At 36.0% G+C, this 19,322-nt stretch overlaps 1 protein-coding gene across 1 annotated transcript in view; it reads right to left on the reverse strand.

Moving 5' to 3' along the window:
• The window catches only part of LOC121378481 (calcium uniporter protein, mitochondrial-like), a 108,516-nt gene that overhangs the window by 67,703 nt on the left and 21,491 nt on the right, over nt 1–19,322 (reverse strand). The window contains exon 3 of the mRNA XM_041506669.1: nt 12,331–12,501. Within this exon, the coding sequence (XP_041362603.1) occupies nt 12,331–12,501 (171 nt within the window). The remainder of the gene's footprint in view (nt 1–12,330; nt 12,502–19,322) is intronic.

Consider the following 19,322-nt stretch of genomic DNA (forward strand, 5'->3'; position numbering starts at 1 on the left):
GGATTTATTTTTGTGTAACCCATAAATGGCTTATGGAAATGTTTAATGTTCAGAGGCTTGTAACAGCAGATACATGTTACTGAAAATCATCCAATAACTGGACCGGCCTCGGTGGCATCGTGGTAGGCCATCGGTCTACAGGCTGGTAGGTACTGGGTTCGGATCCCAGTCGAGGCATGGGATTTTCAATCCAGATACCCACTCCAAACCCTGAGTAAGTGCTCTGCAAGGCTCAATGGGTAGGTGTAAACCACTTGCACCGACCAGTGATCCATAACTGGTTCAACAAAGGCCATGGTTTGTGCTATCCTGCCTGTGGGAAGCGCAAATAAAAGATCCCTTGCTGCTAATTGGAAGAGTAGCCCATGTAGTGGCGACAGCGGGTTTCCTCTCAAAATCTGTGTGGTCCTTAACCATATGTCTGACGCCATATAAAAGTAAATAAAATGTGTTGAGTGCGTCGTTAAATAAAACATTTCTTTCTTTTCCAATAACTGAATAATCCAAGTGATAATACTAATATTAATGCATCTAAAATTTAAGTCTGCAAGTTGAAAAAAAAGAAGGTACTGCTAGCAGTGCATCACTACAAAATGGGAAGGAAGGAAATGTTTTATTTAACGACGCACTCAACACATTTTATTTTCGGTTATATGGCATCAGACATATGGTTAAGAACCACACAGATATTGAGAGAGGAAACCCGCTATCGCCACTTCATGGGCTACTCTTTTCGATTAGCAGAAAGGGATCTTTTATATGCACCATCCCACAGACAGGATAGTACATACCACGGCGTTTGTTACACCAGTTGTGGAGCACTGGCTGGAATGAGAAATAGTCCAATGGGTCCATCGACGGGGAATGATCCTGGACCGACCGTGCATCAAGCGAAGGCTTTACCACTGGGCTACATCCCGCCCTCCACTACAAAATAGAGTTAGGTATCCATTGTAATTATATATACATGTACAGTAAAGTACACTTATAACAAACATGCTTAGAACGAACTACTGCATATAACGAACTGATCGTAAAGTCCCGTTTTATCTACCTATATATTAATGACCAACTTATGCAAATGTATACAACGAACTACAGTCAAACTTCAATAACTTCACCTTCGATTTCTCGAAAACTTTGATCTCTTGACCTAAAGCAACGGTCCCGGCCAAATTCGAAAACTCAAACTTCGAACACTCAATAAACATCTTTCGACCTAATTCTTCAGTCGTGCCATAAAGAATTAATAGATTAGGCACCTTCAAAACTCGACACGTGTGCACTGATCAAACTGTCATTGCTGATAGTATTATAAAGATGAATGAATTGTCAATCAGGTCAATTAGACGAAGCGAGCCTGTCTCGGGTGGTCTAGGCAGTCGAGGATTAAGGTGATAGTTACAGAATAATAGATCGCTGATTAAGCAGAATGAACTGTTTGGTTGTCGGTGTTCATAGCCTTGCTACGTAATACATAATTAGAGACAGTCTGGTTAACTTCAAAGAGCACGTGTAATTATTGTTAGCGCCGTTTCTTTCTTTTTTTTAATAAAAGTTAGATCATGATTTGCATTAGTCCTTTTTAATGATTTTTCTTATTTAAAATAATTAAAATAATTTAAAATAATTTTGTGAAAAAGAAATGTACTGAGTGTTATTTGGCATTAAGTTTTATTTGTTACGTTTTGCCATATTTTGACATCTGCAAAATATATCAACGTTCATTATATCATTTACTTCCTGTTTCAAATTTGAACTCATATATTAATTTCAAAAACTCAAACTCTCTGAAACTCGAAATGTTTCCTCGTCCCCTTCAAGATTGTGTTATCGGTTTGACTGTACTTCTATAATGAACAAACTATCATGGTCTGTAGAGTACTTTACTGAATATAAATTTACAAACAGTTCACTGTAACTGAAGTTGCCAATCTTGTAGTGGGATCAGTTGGTAGATTGTGTTTTGTGTTGCTTTTCATCATTAATATTTCATATTAATTTGTTTTTAATATATAAAGTACAAGAATAAAATTTCTTGGCTGCCACAAATGTTTTTGGTGTCACTTCATTGATGTTCATCTTGGTGGGGAAAAAAAATCATGAGCGATGTAAAATTTATGATTAATTTAGTTTACAAACATACATTGAGATTAATACTCACAGATACATGTAGGTAGAACTTTAAACTATATACTAAACACCAAACGAAATGTGACTATTTTAATATACTGTATATTGCCATGTTTTGAGGTCTAAAAATACTTTGCTCAAGAAGAGAGTCGGCTTATACATGGAGGCAACAGATTGGTTCCTAAAATCAGACCCTTAAAGCCTTTCATAGCTCATGTAACAATAATGTGCTATCCTGTCTATGGGATAGTGCATATAAAAGATCCCTTGCTGCTAATCGAAAAGAGTAGCTCATGAAGTGGCGACAGCGCGTTTCCTTCATCAATATTTGTGTGGTCCGACATCGTATGTCCGACACCATATAACCATAAATAAAATGTGTTGAGTGTATCATTAAATAAAACATTTCCTTCCTTCCTCAAGGCTAAGAAAACATCATAAGATAGGCTGAATAAAAAATAAAAACAAAATGACAAGAAATTATGGCTGGATAGATATAGATGACAACCGGCACACTTTTCTTTAGATAACCTATCAACTACAGGGTATTTAGCTCAACATTTTATGGTGGCTCCTGTTTTTTTTGCAACCTCTGCTGACAAGGCTGATGCTAACAATGGACTGAAATAGATTCCCCCGAGGTTCAAAGACGGACAACAGGAAACGTACTGTAACAGGTGAGACACGGGAGGAAGATGTTTTTCCGATGCCATACATGCTCTAATTACAATAATTATTTCCAAAAGAATGGCATTTCCAATTCCACTTCAGCTTATTAGCAGGACAATGGGTACAAAGATTCAGATCATATGGGAGACTAGTGAAATAATTCTATGCTTAATGAACTATGTGCAATGCACAAATGTACAGGATTTAGGAAGAGTTAAGCACATACACATGTAGTAACAAAAATGTATAAGTTGGAGACTGAAAAGAAAAGAAAAAATGTTTTATTTAACAACACCACTAGAGCACATTGATTTATTAATCATCGACTATTGGACGTCAAACACTTGCTAATTTTGACATAGTCTTAGAGAGGAAACCCGCTACATTTTCCAGTAGTAGCAAGGGATCTTTTATATGCATCATGCCACAGACAGGATACCACATGTATACAAAGGCCTTTGATATACCAGTCATGGTGCACTGGCTGGAACAATGGTGCACTGGCTGGAGCGAGAAATAGTCCAATTGGCCACAGACAGGAATCAATAGCAGACCGACCGTGCATCAGGCGAGTGTTTTATTTACCACTGGGCTATGACCTGCCCCAGAGATAGAAAACAGAAATATGCCTCCCCCACATGGCTATTTTTGTTATCAGTTATTATCAAATAATCTTTTACTGACTCATGATATACTAGTTATATAATAAAAAATCAACTTAGCTTTACCTCAAGTGTGCACATTTATATCGCCATGTGCATAATGTATATTCAGCACTAAAGGGAATTAAAATCAAAGAAATGGAGTTTGCATTCAATGAAGCTGAAAATTATTTTAGCACACAGTTTCATCAGATGCGTATACTGTAGCATCTGCACTGGCTCTGTTTCACAGTAAAATGTTCCGACTACATTGCATGATTAAAGGAATGTTGCATTTAACGATGGAAGTTAATGTTAAAAGTCTGTTTTGTTTAACAACACCACTAGAGCACATTAATTTATTTATCATGGGCTAGTGAATATCAAAGCATTTGATGATTCTGACATATAGTCTTACAGAAAAAACCTGCTACATTTTTCCATTAGTAGCAAGGGATCTTTTATATGCACCATCCAACAGACAGGATAGCAACATGGCCTTTGATATACCAGTTGTGGTGTACTGGTTGGAACGAGAAATAGCCCAATGGGCCCAGCGACGGGGATCAACTCCAGAATGACTACGTATTAGGCGAGCACTTTACAACTGGGCTACATCTCGCCTCCATTTAGCAATGGACGACTACATTACATACTATTTACAATTGTTCAGGAATGTACTTAAAACACAAAGAAATGTTTTATTTAATGATGCACTCAACACATTTTAACAATGGTTATATGGCATCGGACATATAGGTTCACAGATATAATTAAAGAGGAAACCCGATGCCAACACTCCAGGGGCTATTCTTTTTTTATTACCAGCAAGGAATCTTTTATATATACATTATCTCACAGACAGGATAGTACATACCACAGCCTTTGTTAAACCAGTTGTGGAGCACTGGCTGTAACAAGAAATGGCCCAATGGGCCTAGAAACAGGGATCCTAGACTGACCGCACACCAGGCAAGTGCTTTACCACTGGGCTACAATGTGTGTCCCGCCCAGTACTTTAATAAGCAGCCTCTTATTTTAAAACATAATTAACCATAACAATACATAATTATTGATTAATTACATTATAATTTAATTAGGTCAACAAAGACATCTACATATAGTAAGCAGCTTGTTACTTTAAAACATAAGGACACTTCTTTAGTCACAATTAACTGAAATGATAAATTAACAATATCTTTGGAATGCCTGCATGCAGAGGTTCTTACTGGTTTTCAAAACACTGAATCAAACTAGAACCAGACCAGTCAACCATGATCTCAGTCTATAGAACTCTGCCATTAAAGGATGAAAGGACATCATTTCTTAATACAATTAGCAAGCTGACATCTTGATATCTTCACTGCCAATCTAATTATCTTGTTTATTGAAGAAATAGTGACACTATAATACTACATTAATGACCACAAACATTTTGTGAGGGCTGGATATAGGACACTATTGATACTGACTGATTTGTCATCAATTTTCCACACAGATGTAGTAGAATAACATTGAAGTAGTTCAACATCACTGCCAATAAGGGAGCCAATTCATTCTGATCACGGTCCATTGAGTTGTCTTAAGAAATGGATGAAGCAAGCAATTGTGTCACAAACGATACATATATCGGTCACCCAATCCAATCTCCAGTCTTTCATATATATATATATATATTTATCCTATAACTTACTCATGATATCCATGCCATAAACCCATGTGATAATTTAGTGTATTAACCTGGTTAATAATTGTATGCATATTCAAAGGTATATGCCTATTTGTAAGGTTTTTAGGGCATAATGTGTTGCTGTCAATATAGGTAATTTGTTTACAAGCCAACAAGACCTTTATACATGAGTATAACATTTTCATAAGATTTAGTTAAAATGTGTGACGTCAAACTAATTTGTAATAACATCATATTATTGATGGAAGCAACTTTAGTACTATATGATTTACTAAACATCAAATGGAAAATGTTATTTTAGAGTGTTATAGGATAAATAGAATTCGCTACTCGTGTTTTTTAATATGTAAAATATCAACCTCGTCTAGTTAATCATTATTTGTCTCGGTAGAGCCTTGACAAATACTGATTAACAATAGACTCGATTGATATTTTGAACAATATTAAAAACCCCAATCATGATGAATCCTCTATATAACAAACCATGTCATACGATATAGAAGCTGTATTGCATGCACATGGATCTCAAAACGCATTAAATTATTAACAAGACAACTGACTGAAATCAAATCTTACAACCACTTTGTCCTGGTATTTGTATGGGTAGAATCTACATGTGTACCGTATTTTCCTGTGTATTATGCGCACTTTTTTTCCAGAAAATACAGGTTAAAAATGGGGGTGCGCACTGTACATAGTAACAGAAAAAATTTCTTTTAAAAATGTCCAGCGATCACCCATGAAAAATCACCGATCGGTAGTTTACGTTACTTTACAGGTTATTGACAGTGTTCATTACAACGAAACGCCAAAACCCTCTTAAAAATCGCTTTTCACTTGTGATGGTTGTAATAAATACAAAATAAATCTACAAAAGTATCCATGCCTCTCCAAAAAATGCACAAAAATGACAAAACTGGACCGTAAATATTTTTAATTTCCATGAGATTTAATTCGGCCATTTCCGGCAAACCGGAAATATACCACACTATTATAAATTTAGAAATCTCGCGCATTCACGTTAGCCACGAGAACGAAATGTAATATGCTATATTTTTGTTTTCGTATATTTATTAGTCATTTACAGTGTATGGGGTATATAACTTTGTTTTGATTTATGCACGTGTGAGTCTGTGACATGTAAGTACGCAAGTACTAGCCTTTGTTTAATTTGACATGTAGGTCTATGTACTCAAATACCTAACTGGAGTTTGGTTTCTTGGTTTCTTGAATATACCGCTTCTTTCGCTTTTCCAAAGTTTTCGTTAATTTTGGTGACGGGGAAAGCAGTACATCTTGCATTCACTGTCGATTTTGTGGTTTGAAAAAACGGTGCGCATTATATTGTGGTTCATGTTTTTTTTCTTGGAATAAACGTTCAAAGTGGGGGGTGCGCATTATACACCGGTGCGCATAATACATGGGAAAATACGGATTGTGGTTCAGTCAGTAAGGCACTCATCTGAACTGCTTTGGTCATGGGATCAAAACCCCTCAGTGGATCCATTCTGTGTTTGGGTTTTTTCTTTCTTTCTATCCTAGGTAGTGCCCCACAACTGGTGTATCAAAGACCATGGTACATGTATGTGCTGTCTTATCTGTGGGAAAGTGCTTATATAAAATATCCATTACTTCTAATGGAAAAATGTAATGGGGGTTTCCATTAAAACTATATTTCAGAGTTATGAAATGTTTGGCATCTAATAGTTCATCATTAATAAATCCATGTGTTCTAGTGGTGTCTTAAACAAGTTTGATGTCTCTTTTAAAAGAGATAACTATTTTCCTAGCAAACCGGACAAAATACATCCATCATTTTCCAGTGTGATAGACTGACATGTCTTTCCACTAGACAGACAGCTGACACACAGAAAGCCACCATTTAGTCATTGATCACTCACTTTATGCTTACAAAGCCTACTGTAACTGGACTAACAAAAGTTGTCGAATACTAAGTAATATGAATTCCACATTCCACAGGCATCAATTTCCCAAGGTTATTTGATATACGTTGAATATTTAATAAACCTAAATTGTATTGAGTGGTTGGCCACCAATGGTAGTGGCAAAAACAATGTACTCCATGTACATGTTTTTGTGTTCAGTTAAGTCAATATTTAAGCTTTGATGGTGTTGGGGGTTTGTGTTTGTTTTACTTTAACAAATATGTAGTTAGGTATGCACAAAAAAATAATCAAAAACACGTCAGTTGGAGAAAGAGAAATCCTAAACCTTGAGATAAAACTGTTTTGTCAAAAACTCTCCAAAGTTCAGACAAAACGTGGTACATTTGCCTCTCTGTTTTGCATTTTTCTGTCTTCAACAGCCACTCATGATAATCTCTTTATCATAAAAGTTTTGAATACATTATGGTTTGTTAGGTGTTTTTTTTTGCAGACACAGTGATGCCAGCACTATTTTAAGTGGTCGACTGAAATGTCTAATTTTAGCATAATATATATACACTATATATTTAGAACTTGCTCCAGGTTTGTTCTAAGTTTACTAAGAATGTTTTTACTAAGAGTTTTGAGTTTTTGCTCACGAGTCATTTAGCCTGCCCTGAGAGTTACAAAACAGGTGGACTGATCATATCAAATACATTCTTAATTAAATACATTCCACTGGTTTTCTATCATAACATATCTAACAGTCCTACATGTATAAGGACAAATACACTGTAGAATTTCAATGGCACGAATACCTGTCAGTTGAATATATGGTCATGCTCAAACCAAGAACAAAATGACAATTTCCCCCTCCAATAAACCCTTTCCGTTAGATGCTGGCAGTTCAAATATCTCTGGGGTCAAATATTAGCCTTTCCTCAAATCAATTTGCCAGTCCAATTTTTAAAATCAACCTTATTTCACTTGAACGGCTGGGTCTGTTTGAAGAAATATCATGTTGCAGCATTTTACATCACTTGCAAAATAGGTTATTATAAATTCAGAATTAAATCTGTAAGAACAAATTTATTGCAGGACAATATAATACCATTACTACGTGCCACTTTGTTGTCCCTAATTTAGCATCAGTCTGAAATTATTTTTCAAGTACAGACAACTAAAATGTAGTAATTGCTAGACGAATGAACTTCACTCCTAACACCCAGAACAGAACGGTCAACCTCGGCAAACCATGCTGTTTGACTTTAATACCTGCTTTAATCATGATTGAGCGTTGGCACATTTTCTTACTCGAGGTTTGGGATAGATCAATGAAATGTAGTGATTGCAACAATCACATGTCAAGGATCACCGCCTGTGCTTCACGCACTTTGATTTTGTGTAAATTGGCAATGATTTTGTTACACTTGTGTCACCTCGCCCATGTCGCTTTTACAGAAATATGCGAGGTTTTCCAACGGATCCTTGTGTTACAAAAGCACCATTGGCAACTGTTGAATGTGTAGTTCAAACTACCAGATGGGTCAAACACTTTCTTGCACAAACAATGCCAATGAGATTGTACTGTATTACAAACCAATATGTATTAAGCATCCATCTGTCATGCACCAAGAACTTTCAAGCCTATGAGAATGTACATGTACTTTGTTTAAACTTATTTCCGCGACTATATCCAATTAAGGTTCAAGCACACTGTCCTGGGCACAATCTCTGCTATCTGGGCTGTTTGTCCAGGACAGTGAATTAGTGCTTTGTGAGACAGAAGCCAGTGTAACGGCCTTACACCTACAGTATACCACCGAGTTGTTAAACTCGCTCTGAGTGGGAGACAGTACTGCTCTGTGAACCCAGTACCTACCAGCCTTATGTTCAATGGCTTAATCACTACACCACCGTGGCCGGTCTACATGTACTTTAACTAGTACACACCAATATGTATTAAACACCCACTTGTTTAACAGGCCACTGTTAATCTCTATACATGTATAGAACTATTCAGAACAAGTTATTACATGTAATCAATCTGTAGGGTAAATTAAGATCTATTACAATTTAAATAGGATCACTTTTGCTTAATATGTAGGAAAGGAAAAGCATGTTTTACACTTCAGCAACCAGTAACTAAGGCAGAAGGGAAAGCAAAACTTATAACTGTTCAATTTATTCTGAGACAAGTGAACTATCAGGGTTTAAGCTGTCATTCGCCAAATTGCCAAATACAGTTTAAAGATGAATTTGGATAAGATATGTCATTACCAATTCTCCAAAAAGATAATTAGAAAACTGTCGGTGTCAGTTGTAGGCGTATACATGTAGCTATTTTTAAAAATAATTTGTCGGCGAAATGACAAAACCTTGTAACAACACTTTTCAAAATTTTACAGAAGAACAAAAAAAACTGAATATTTTTCGAAAAATACGTTATTTTGTTATAGTCGTTGTTATACGAACATATTATCAGTTAACAGTGATAACTACTTAATAGTGGGTGTACCATAATTACAGCTACGTCCGAAAGATAGGACGTTTTACCCTATGTGTCTGGTCTAGAAATGTACTTACAACATTTTACACCTGAAATGTCGTTGAAAATGTCAGTTACGACATTTTGATCTAGAATTTAACACAGGTTGAAGGAATGAGGCAAGATCTATACATGGATTAAATACGCATACATGTGTAATTGACTGGTTTTATTTACATTTAATCCATGTAATGTGTGAACATAATGCAATGCTGAGCGTCATGTCCACTCTAGCTTCCCGCTTTGTAGATACAACGTTTTGTCATTTTGTTTCTTGGACCAGTTGTAATACGACTATTTGTCATGTGACAGTCAACCACTTTCTAATAGGCCAATAGTTACAATCTTTTGACAAATGCAGAATATGAACATTCTAACTCTGGAAATTCCAAAAAGTGAATTCTCGCCAAAAGCGTAGTTACGACCTTTTGTCATTTCGCAGACGAATTGTTTAGGTAAATGTTACTTGAATTTAGTTAAAAATTTTCTTATCAAGTTCGCCAAATTGTTATTAATGTATGGTGACTGTAACTATAAATCTTAACTATACTTGGTTCCTTTGGTATTTTATTGTTCTCATTTCCAATATTCTCTCCATTCATCTTTTTGCCATGTGTGAGTCACCACAGTCATTATTGTCACTTATTGGTTCACCTATTTTTCTTACACTGTCACAGAAGCCGGCAATTGTTATTCGATCACATGATTTAAAAAAAAACCCATAAAAAACACCAAGTGCTTTAAGGTGGAAATTGCAAATTAGTTTTCACCACACTGCAACACTAACAATTTATCATGACCAACGGCAAATCCAAAACGAGTTAAATTGTATTGTCAGTGTTTTTGCTCCTGGTGCACTTTAATTGCACAGAAATAAGAATTGCATGTAGATGTGCCAGCATTCTGAACCACTAATATTGCCTAAAGTATTCTGCGTAGTTTCTTCTAGATTCATCATTTATACCTGATGGTGCACTGCAATTCACTTAACCTTTAAATGAAACACTGGCCTAATAATGACTATATATCACAATGGTTAAGCTTACATGGCAAAGTTGGGCTCATTATACAATTAGACACATATGGGATCTCCAAGTGCAACTTAGTGTTGTAGATCATATTGTTGGCACTCCATAATTGATGCATACATGTATGTAACAAAGGCATAGAATATGGAAAACTACATACATGAAACAACAATTGCTGTTAATAGGTTACAGATTGGACTATACCAATTAAAATCCCATAGGCGACCATGTTAACATTTGTGTTTAAAAACACTATATGCAATATATCAACCAAACTATGACCCATAAATATCAGTACTACAACCCCTACCTCAAAGTATTAACTGCAGAAAATGGTACCTTTCATGGCTCATTTTCGGTATAACAAGATGTTTCTACAACACCCCTAGTTTCGCACAAAATTTGAGTACTTTTTTTTACAGGTACCCCATACATGTTCCAAGCACAAGGCTACTTGACACGGTGGTACTACATCAAATGTAGCCCAGATTTAAACTAAATTTTTTTACAACCGACACACTCACATTTATAACCAATCACAGGACTTGTGGTGTTAATCTCTATCAAAAGTTCGGTGCACCTCGAACTTCGGCCCAGCTGGAAATTAATTAGTTTAGTGCTACCTACAAGAGTTGCTACATGCAGCAGGGCTGCATTCAGCCAAACACATGTGCTTGATTGATTTGTGCTTCACACTAAATCAAATGACTACAATTAGAAACAAATCAAATATACTGAACAAAAACACAAATAGGGAAACCTGTCTAAACCAGACCCTGAACAAACTGGAAACCTGTCAAAAGCAGGCATATTTTCTCAATTCTAAAACAGAACCCTCTAAACACAAGATCCTGTCTAAATCAGAATAAATATTAAGTCCCGGCAATTAGACAGATTTCTCTCTCTCTCTCTCTCTCTCTCTCTCTCTCTCTCTCTCTCTCTCTCTCTCTCTCTCTCTCTCTCTCTCTCTCTCTCTCTCTCTCTCTCTCTCTCTCTCTCTCGCACACGCACCCATAGTCACTGATTGTGGCTAATGGCACACGTCGACTTATTTGTAATTTTTACACGAGGTGGGACGTAGCTCAGTGGTAAAGTACTCGCTTGATGCGCTTTCAGTCTAGGGTCGATCCCCATCGGTGGGCCCATAGGGCTATTTCTCATTCCAGCCAGTACACCATTACTAGTATATCAAAGGCTGTGGTATGTGCTATCCTGTCTAACGGATGGTGCCTATAAAAGATCCCTTGTACTAATTGAAAACTGTAGCGGGCTTCCTCTCTAAGACTATATGTCAAAATTACCAAATGTTTGACATCCAATAGCCAATGATTAATAAATCAATGTGCTCTAGTGGTGTCATTAAATAAAACAAACATCCTTTTTTTCATTCTCTAACTTAAACATTTTTGTTACTACATGTATATGTGCTTAACTCTTCCTAAATCCTGTACATTTGTGTATTGCACATAGTTCATTAAGCTCAGAATTATTTCAATAGTCGCCCATATGATCTGAATCTTTGTACCCATTGTCCTGCTAATAAGCTGAAGTGGAATTGGCAAACTTTATTTTTGTAATTTTAAACATAACTTACATTTACACAAGTTTTTGTATGAAACATTTTTAGGTTGTAGATTAACATTTATGGTAAAACTACATTCACGATTCTTTATAAAATTACAATGTAAGTTCAGCACTGCTTAACACCTCTTCACCTCTTCTGATTTAAATTTACCTGTTGTATAAACACTTGCTCTGTCAATACCACCATCTTCATCCTTAATAAAATGAACCAAATCGCCAACAGTGTGACTGACTGGCTTCAAGGTAAATTCACAGAGCTCACGCCGGGAAGGTAAAGGCACAGACAAAACAGGAAGGCCATCAGAAAACTTCACAGTCACATCTGCAAAACAAGTAAAATTTAAAATATTAGACATGACTAGAAAAAAATAGAACAAATTATTAAAGAAAACAAAATATATTGAAGAGAAGTACATGTAAATAAAAATTAAGAGAACAAATTATATTTTAAAATATATATAGATACATACATACATACATACAAACATGGATACCTCAATAGCTTAGAGCGCATTGTGGTTAGTCTTGCAATTTGCGGGCAATTCGGTGCCACAGGTTCGAGTCCCAGCAATGGCATGGGACAATTTGTGAGGCCAGAAAGGATTTAATTATCCCCTGCGCCAGTGCGTTAATATCTATGTATGTAACAGTCAACCTCGACATACTTACAATATATAGATATTCATACATCAATACATACATCAATACATACATACATCAATACATACATCAATACATACATACATACATACATACATACATACATATATATATTAAAAGGTAAGACTGTATTAAAACATTTTCAATAGAACCACTTAGTTTGGAACCATAATTGTACCCTGAATACCAACAATCCAAATATATTATACATGTACATTTATTTGCATTGGAATATCAGCACTTGTCATAAAATCAAATACAATTTCTTTTTAAAACAAGGATTTTGAGAATACTGCTAAAGCAATACACGTCCCCTACCTGACTCAATAATTTTTCATATCTCCTAAATTCAAGGGCCAAACATCTGTGAAAAGTGGGTAAATCACCATGAAAGTTAAACTTGATCAGTAACGGTACATGATAAAGCTATATACAAAATTTCACCGTAATATTTTCAGGTATTGCAAACAAAAGTCCAGAATTTTTTTTTTCATATCTCCTAAGTTCAAGGGCCATAACTCTGTTAAAAATGGGTAAATTGCCATGCAAGTTAAACTTCATCTGTAATAGTACATGATAAAGCTATATACAAAAATTGCAGTTTAATATCTCAAGGCCTTCTAAAATTGAAGGAAGGAAATGGTTTATTTAACAATGCACTTAACACATTTTATTATCCGTTATATGGCGTCGGACATATGGCTAAGGATCACACAGATATTCAGGGAGGAAACCTTTTGTCACCACTTCATGGGCTACTCTTTTCGATTAGCAGCATGGGATCTTGTATACGCACCATCCCATAGACAGGAGAGCACATACCATGGCCTTTGATGTACCAGTCATGGTGCACTGGCTGGAGCGAGAAATAGCTCAATGGGCCCACTGATGGGGATCGATCCCAAACCGACCGTGCATCAAGCAAGCGATTTACCACTGCTTTTTGTTTTGTTTTGTTTTGGATTTTTGTTTGGGTTTTTCTTCACTAAATATAAATGTTATAGATATTTAATTAATATCAATATTTCTTTAATTCTAAAAGTTTTGTTAGATGTTTAAAAAATATATATACTGTTATGAAATACAAGTCCACATCATCATCTGAAGAATTGTTGTAGCTAAATAAAAATGCATAATTGGTAGAGGTCTGAATAATATCATTGTATTAATCTGATATATGCTTCTGACAGAAATAAAAATGTAATAACTCCATGTTATTATGTGTTTAATAACTGCACCTATTAATTAATATGCAATATTGGTTTGAGCTTGCTCATTGTAGAAATCACTGTACATGCATATTGATTTTTACCAAACTCTTGCAGACAATTACTTAACAAGAAATATTGCCTTCGACATAATTCATCCGAGCAATTACTTAACATGTAATTTGTTCTGACCCATCCCAACAAAGCAATGACTTCACATGTACTGCTGGTTCTGATTATTTATGTTTAAAGGGGGAAAAAGGAAGACAGATGTCAGTTTAACCTTTTGAAGACAAGACAGATGAAATGTCTTGCTCCCGAATTCAGACATGGAAAGCTTTTGTGTAAATTGTTAACACAGTTCTTAAATGTATGTCATACAGTGTTTCAAATGCAGCATTCTAAAATGGTTGACATTGATTTTTGTTTTATCTTCAGTGGTTAATGAAGTTTACATGCAATATACCAAAGTGCCAATTTATACCGGACATCCGTAGGATGCTTCACCATTAAGCTGCAGATGTAACATACGCTTTTAACTACTGAAGAAAAACATTCACAGTAGTTTGAAGTGAAAACACATACATGCTTCTATCAGACTTTTTATATAAAGAAATATTATGTTCAATATTGCATCACGATTCGCTGCGCAAGTTTCACAGATCACTACACAATTTTAAAACATTAAACAGTAATTACTAATCAATTTTTAGCTGACCAGAAATATCGCTAATGAAGATTTTGAAAACAAAACGTTACCTGTATCCACTGCAAGAACTCAAAACAAATTCGGTTTGAGAACTTTTGTTTTTGGAATATCATGGTTAACACCTCATTTAAATGATTATATGGAAACAATTTCCTTTTCTTTTTTTCTTTTTTGTCCTACTGGATTAAAGTTAAAACTTAAAGTTTGTTTTCTTTAATGACACTAGAATGCCCAATGATCAATTAATTGTCAGCTTCTGGATGTTGTTCTCAGTCTTCAGAGAAAACCCATTACACTTTTCCATTAGTAGTAAGGAATTTTTTACATGCATTTTCCCAAAGGCAGGACAACACATACCACTGCCTTTGACATACCAGCTGTGAGGCACTGGCTGGGATGAGAGAAAAAACAGTTGGTCAGCCAAGGGGACTCGATCCTATAACCCAAGCACCTCCAGCGAGCTTTCTACTGATCAAGCTAAATCCTGCCTGTCATACAGGATTATACTTGAATTTGAATTCTGCATAATACACTTAATATGTTGCTAAAGAAAAGGGACTTCTTAACTGTATATACATTAAACATTATTCTGAACATCAACAGTGTAATATATAAAGATCAGAACATGCAAGCATCAATATCAAGTCTTGTCTATACAATATCCATGAAGCTACTAGCAGTAGTCGTGCAGATATGTGTATTAATCCATTTCAGACTTGCTTTCTGGTATTCAGAAATACCAGAAAGCAAGTCCATGTGCAACAGTTAAAGTTTGTTTTGTATAATGACTCCACTAGAACACATTGATTTATTAATCATTGGCTATTGGATGTCGAACATTTGGTAATTCTAACATTCTTAGAGAGGAAACCTGATACATTTTTCTGTTAGTAGCAAGGGATCTTTTAAATGTACAATCCTACAGACAGGGTAGCACATACCAAGGCCTTTGATATATCAGTTGCAGTGCACTGGCTGGAATGAGAAAGAGCCCAATGGGACCACTTACGGGGATCGATCACAAACTGACTGCATATCAAGCGAGCGCTTTACCACTGGGCTACAACTGCATGTACATGTGCATACTGGTATATTAACTTGGTATGAAGATCACAACTTGTATTAAAACAATGTTCTAATTGATTAAACTTCTAATGAAAGCCTTTCTAAAAATATATTTTAAATAAGTTCATTGTGTGTATATATATACAATGTATACAGGATGTTAATGGTACATTTTCAATCAAAATTAGCAAAACATGCTAATATTTGTCTCCAATTAGCACCACTCTACCATGCACTTTTATAAAGTGGAATCAATTAATTGAACACTACATAACTTAGCAACAGCTTTGGTGCCTGTACATACTGTATACATTATGTAGCTGTACATGAAGGCATGTGTATTTGTGAGATTGTGTATTTGCGGAACGTGTTCACTGTCCACCTACAAGTTGGGGGCCACACCCGAGAGTGAAAGTGGCTCAATGTTTTCCCACAGACAGCTCAATAGAGGATTCACAAACAGAACCATGCATTCAATAGTCCTTACAAAATTGTCCGCTTCACCAAAATAATAAAATACTGGGGCCATTCTTCGTGGAACACAAAAGCATTACTTCAGAGTTTTTCATACACATGTATGTATAGATGTACCCTGTATTTAAGGCATCAAAATATATCACAGAATCTATTTTGGTTATATAGTCAAACCTATGTGACCCACATGTTATTATGCATTGTGTAGATAAGCCATCAAAATACACAGCAGAATTACTTGTTGATAAAATAGTCACACTTGTGTTAAATGGCCACCTATAGGGATGTGTGTTGAAAAGTTTCATCTTAAGAGTTGGCTGCGTGGGGAATGTCAGCTGTTTGTTGATGTTTACCACGGCTGCTTAATAGATATAGTTACATGACAAGATTCTAAAATTCCATATTATTTATAGCCAGTTTTTGTCATGCTTCTACAATGTCGAAATGTGAGATATGTTACTTTTCCGGTGGTTGCGAGTGCGAGTGTGAATAATTTTTACATGCTCATATACCACTAGAGTTTCGAGCATGTCCGTCCCGGGGCCTGTCTCTGGATAGCCAGTGCAGCAATGGCATCAATGTTTTCTCACATTTATTTCTGTTTCTCTTTAAAAAATGTTCTGGATAAATGAAATTTAACTCATGGTTCATCTGTGAATATTCATATCTAGGTATGTTAACAAAAAAGTAAAGTTTGTTTTATTTAATGACGCCGCTAGAGCACATTGATTTTTTATCTTATCATCGGCTATTGGACGTCAAACATATGGTCATTCTGACACTGTTTTTAAAGGAAACCAGCTGTCGCCACATAGGCTACTCTTTTTACGACAGGCAGCAAGGGATCTTTTATTTGCGCTTCCCACAGGCAGGATAGCACAAACCATGGCCTTTGTTGAACCAGTTATGGATCACTGGTCGGTGCAAGTGGTTTACACCTACCCATTGAGCCTTGCGGAGCACTCACTCAGGGTTTGGAGTCAGTATCTGGATTAAAAATCCCATGCCTCGACTGGAATCAGAACCCAGTACCTACCAGCCTGTAGACCGATGGCCTGCCACGACGCCACCGAGGCTGGTTGTGTTAACAAAAATGATTTTTTATTTTTTATTTAATAGTTTTCATTGCAAATTTTTGTTTAAATGTAATACTAAACCAAATTTAAGGTACTTGTAAGCGAAACATTTACAAAAAAGCATTGGTGGTTCTTCCAGGTTACAAAAAGAAAGAAAAAAAGAAAGAAAAGATAATAGGAACAAACTGGTAACAGGAGAATATGATGATCGTGTATTTTCCTGCTTTAATGGGTTAATATGAAATAAAAAACCTGTATATGCAGGGCTCGACCTTAGCGGTAGCCCAGGATCTTTTGGCTACCTATTTTTCACTGGGCCTATCAGATGTCTAAACCCGGTAGTCCGCCGGGCTACTAGATTTTTTTTTCACGTCCAGTTACTTCATAATTAACAAGAGGTTTTGTTCATATGTGTCTGAAATTCCACCTTTCTAATGCACACTCTGCTGCCACGAGTCACTGTAACAGTGTTACTTGCTCCCCTAGTCTGACCCACAGGTGGCATTGCGTAATATGATTTAGTTAAATAAAATAGTATCTTTGTCAGAGGTAGGGTTAATAAATGATTTTGCTGTTTTGGCTATTTTGTTTAATTCATTAAAATTATGGGGCTACCAATTTTTACTGAGGGCTACCAGATTTTATAACTTTGTAGCCAAATGGGCTACCACTGAAAAATGTTAAAAGTCAATGCTTGTTCTGCTACATGGATTACTCATACTGGTTAGCAGCAACAGATTTTCTATATGCACGTTCCTGTTCAGGATAGCACATACCACAGTCTTTGATAAACCAGCCTTGGAGTATGGCTGATTACTGTGCCCACTAAGTATATAGCTGTGTGTTCACTCTATGCTGGAACTGGTAATGTAAAATAAACCCTGTACATACATGTGCATCATACAAGAAAAGTCAAATCAAATGACGTGACATCTGTAACCTTGAAAGGCCAGCTAATATTAGAATTTATCCAACCCTGATGACCAAACTGCATCAAAGCATCTGTGTGACAAATAACAATGGTGAAACAGACCTTCAGTGGCATATATATGTGTATAAGTGCAATCAAGGGACTCCGGCACATTTGGCAGTTATGAAAGGAAATTAATATCAATACTGCCACCGGAGAGAACTATTGGATATCAATTTAATCAGCAACACATTAAACGTTGAACTAATCTAGTTTGGACACACATGACAAGTGAAGGGCATCAGGTATTCGAAACATCATTCAAAAATGCATACAGCATTAGTGTTGTCCTTAAAATCTTACAACAGCTGTCGATACCAAAATGTTTATAAGAACAGATCGGTCCAAAAATGTGTCAATAGGTTTTTGTTTTTTGGACATGAAATCATTTTGTAGATATATATACATGTATGTACTATTAATTAAAATTAATGAGTGCTGCAAGCTGGTAAGGGTTTTAAAATAAAAGTAGTTGTGCACATTTTTCGATAGTCATGTTAGCAACTTTAATCTATATATAATTGTACATTTTACAAGTGGTTGGACTCTTTGTTGTTGGGGGGGAGGGGGGAGGGTTTGTCGTTTTTACATTTATTTAGTTTTGAGGGATGGGTGATAGCCCAGTGGTAAAGCGCTCGCCTGATGCACGGTTAGTCTAGGATTGATCCTTGTCAGCATGCCCACTGGGCTATTTCTCGTTTCAGCCAGTGCACCATGACTGGTATATCAAAGGCTGTGGTATGTGCTATACTGTCTGTGAGGTGATGCATATAAAAAAAATCCCTTGAATGTAGCCGGTTTCCTCTCTAAGACTACACAGGTCTGTATATGTCAGAATTACCAAATGTTTGACATCCAATAGCTGACGATTAATAAATCAATGTATTCTAGTTGTGTTGTTAAACAAAACAAACATTTCACTAAACACTGTACATTTTACAGGTGGTTGGAATCTACTCTTGTTTTTGGAGGGGGGGGGGG

Source organism: Gigantopelta aegis, chromosome 8 (assembly GCF_016097555.1).
Source record: "Gigantopelta aegis isolate Gae_Host chromosome 8, Gae_host_genome, whole genome shotgun sequence".
Lineage (NCBI taxonomy): Eukaryota > Metazoa > Mollusca > Gastropoda > Neomphalida > Peltospiridae > Gigantopelta > Gigantopelta aegis.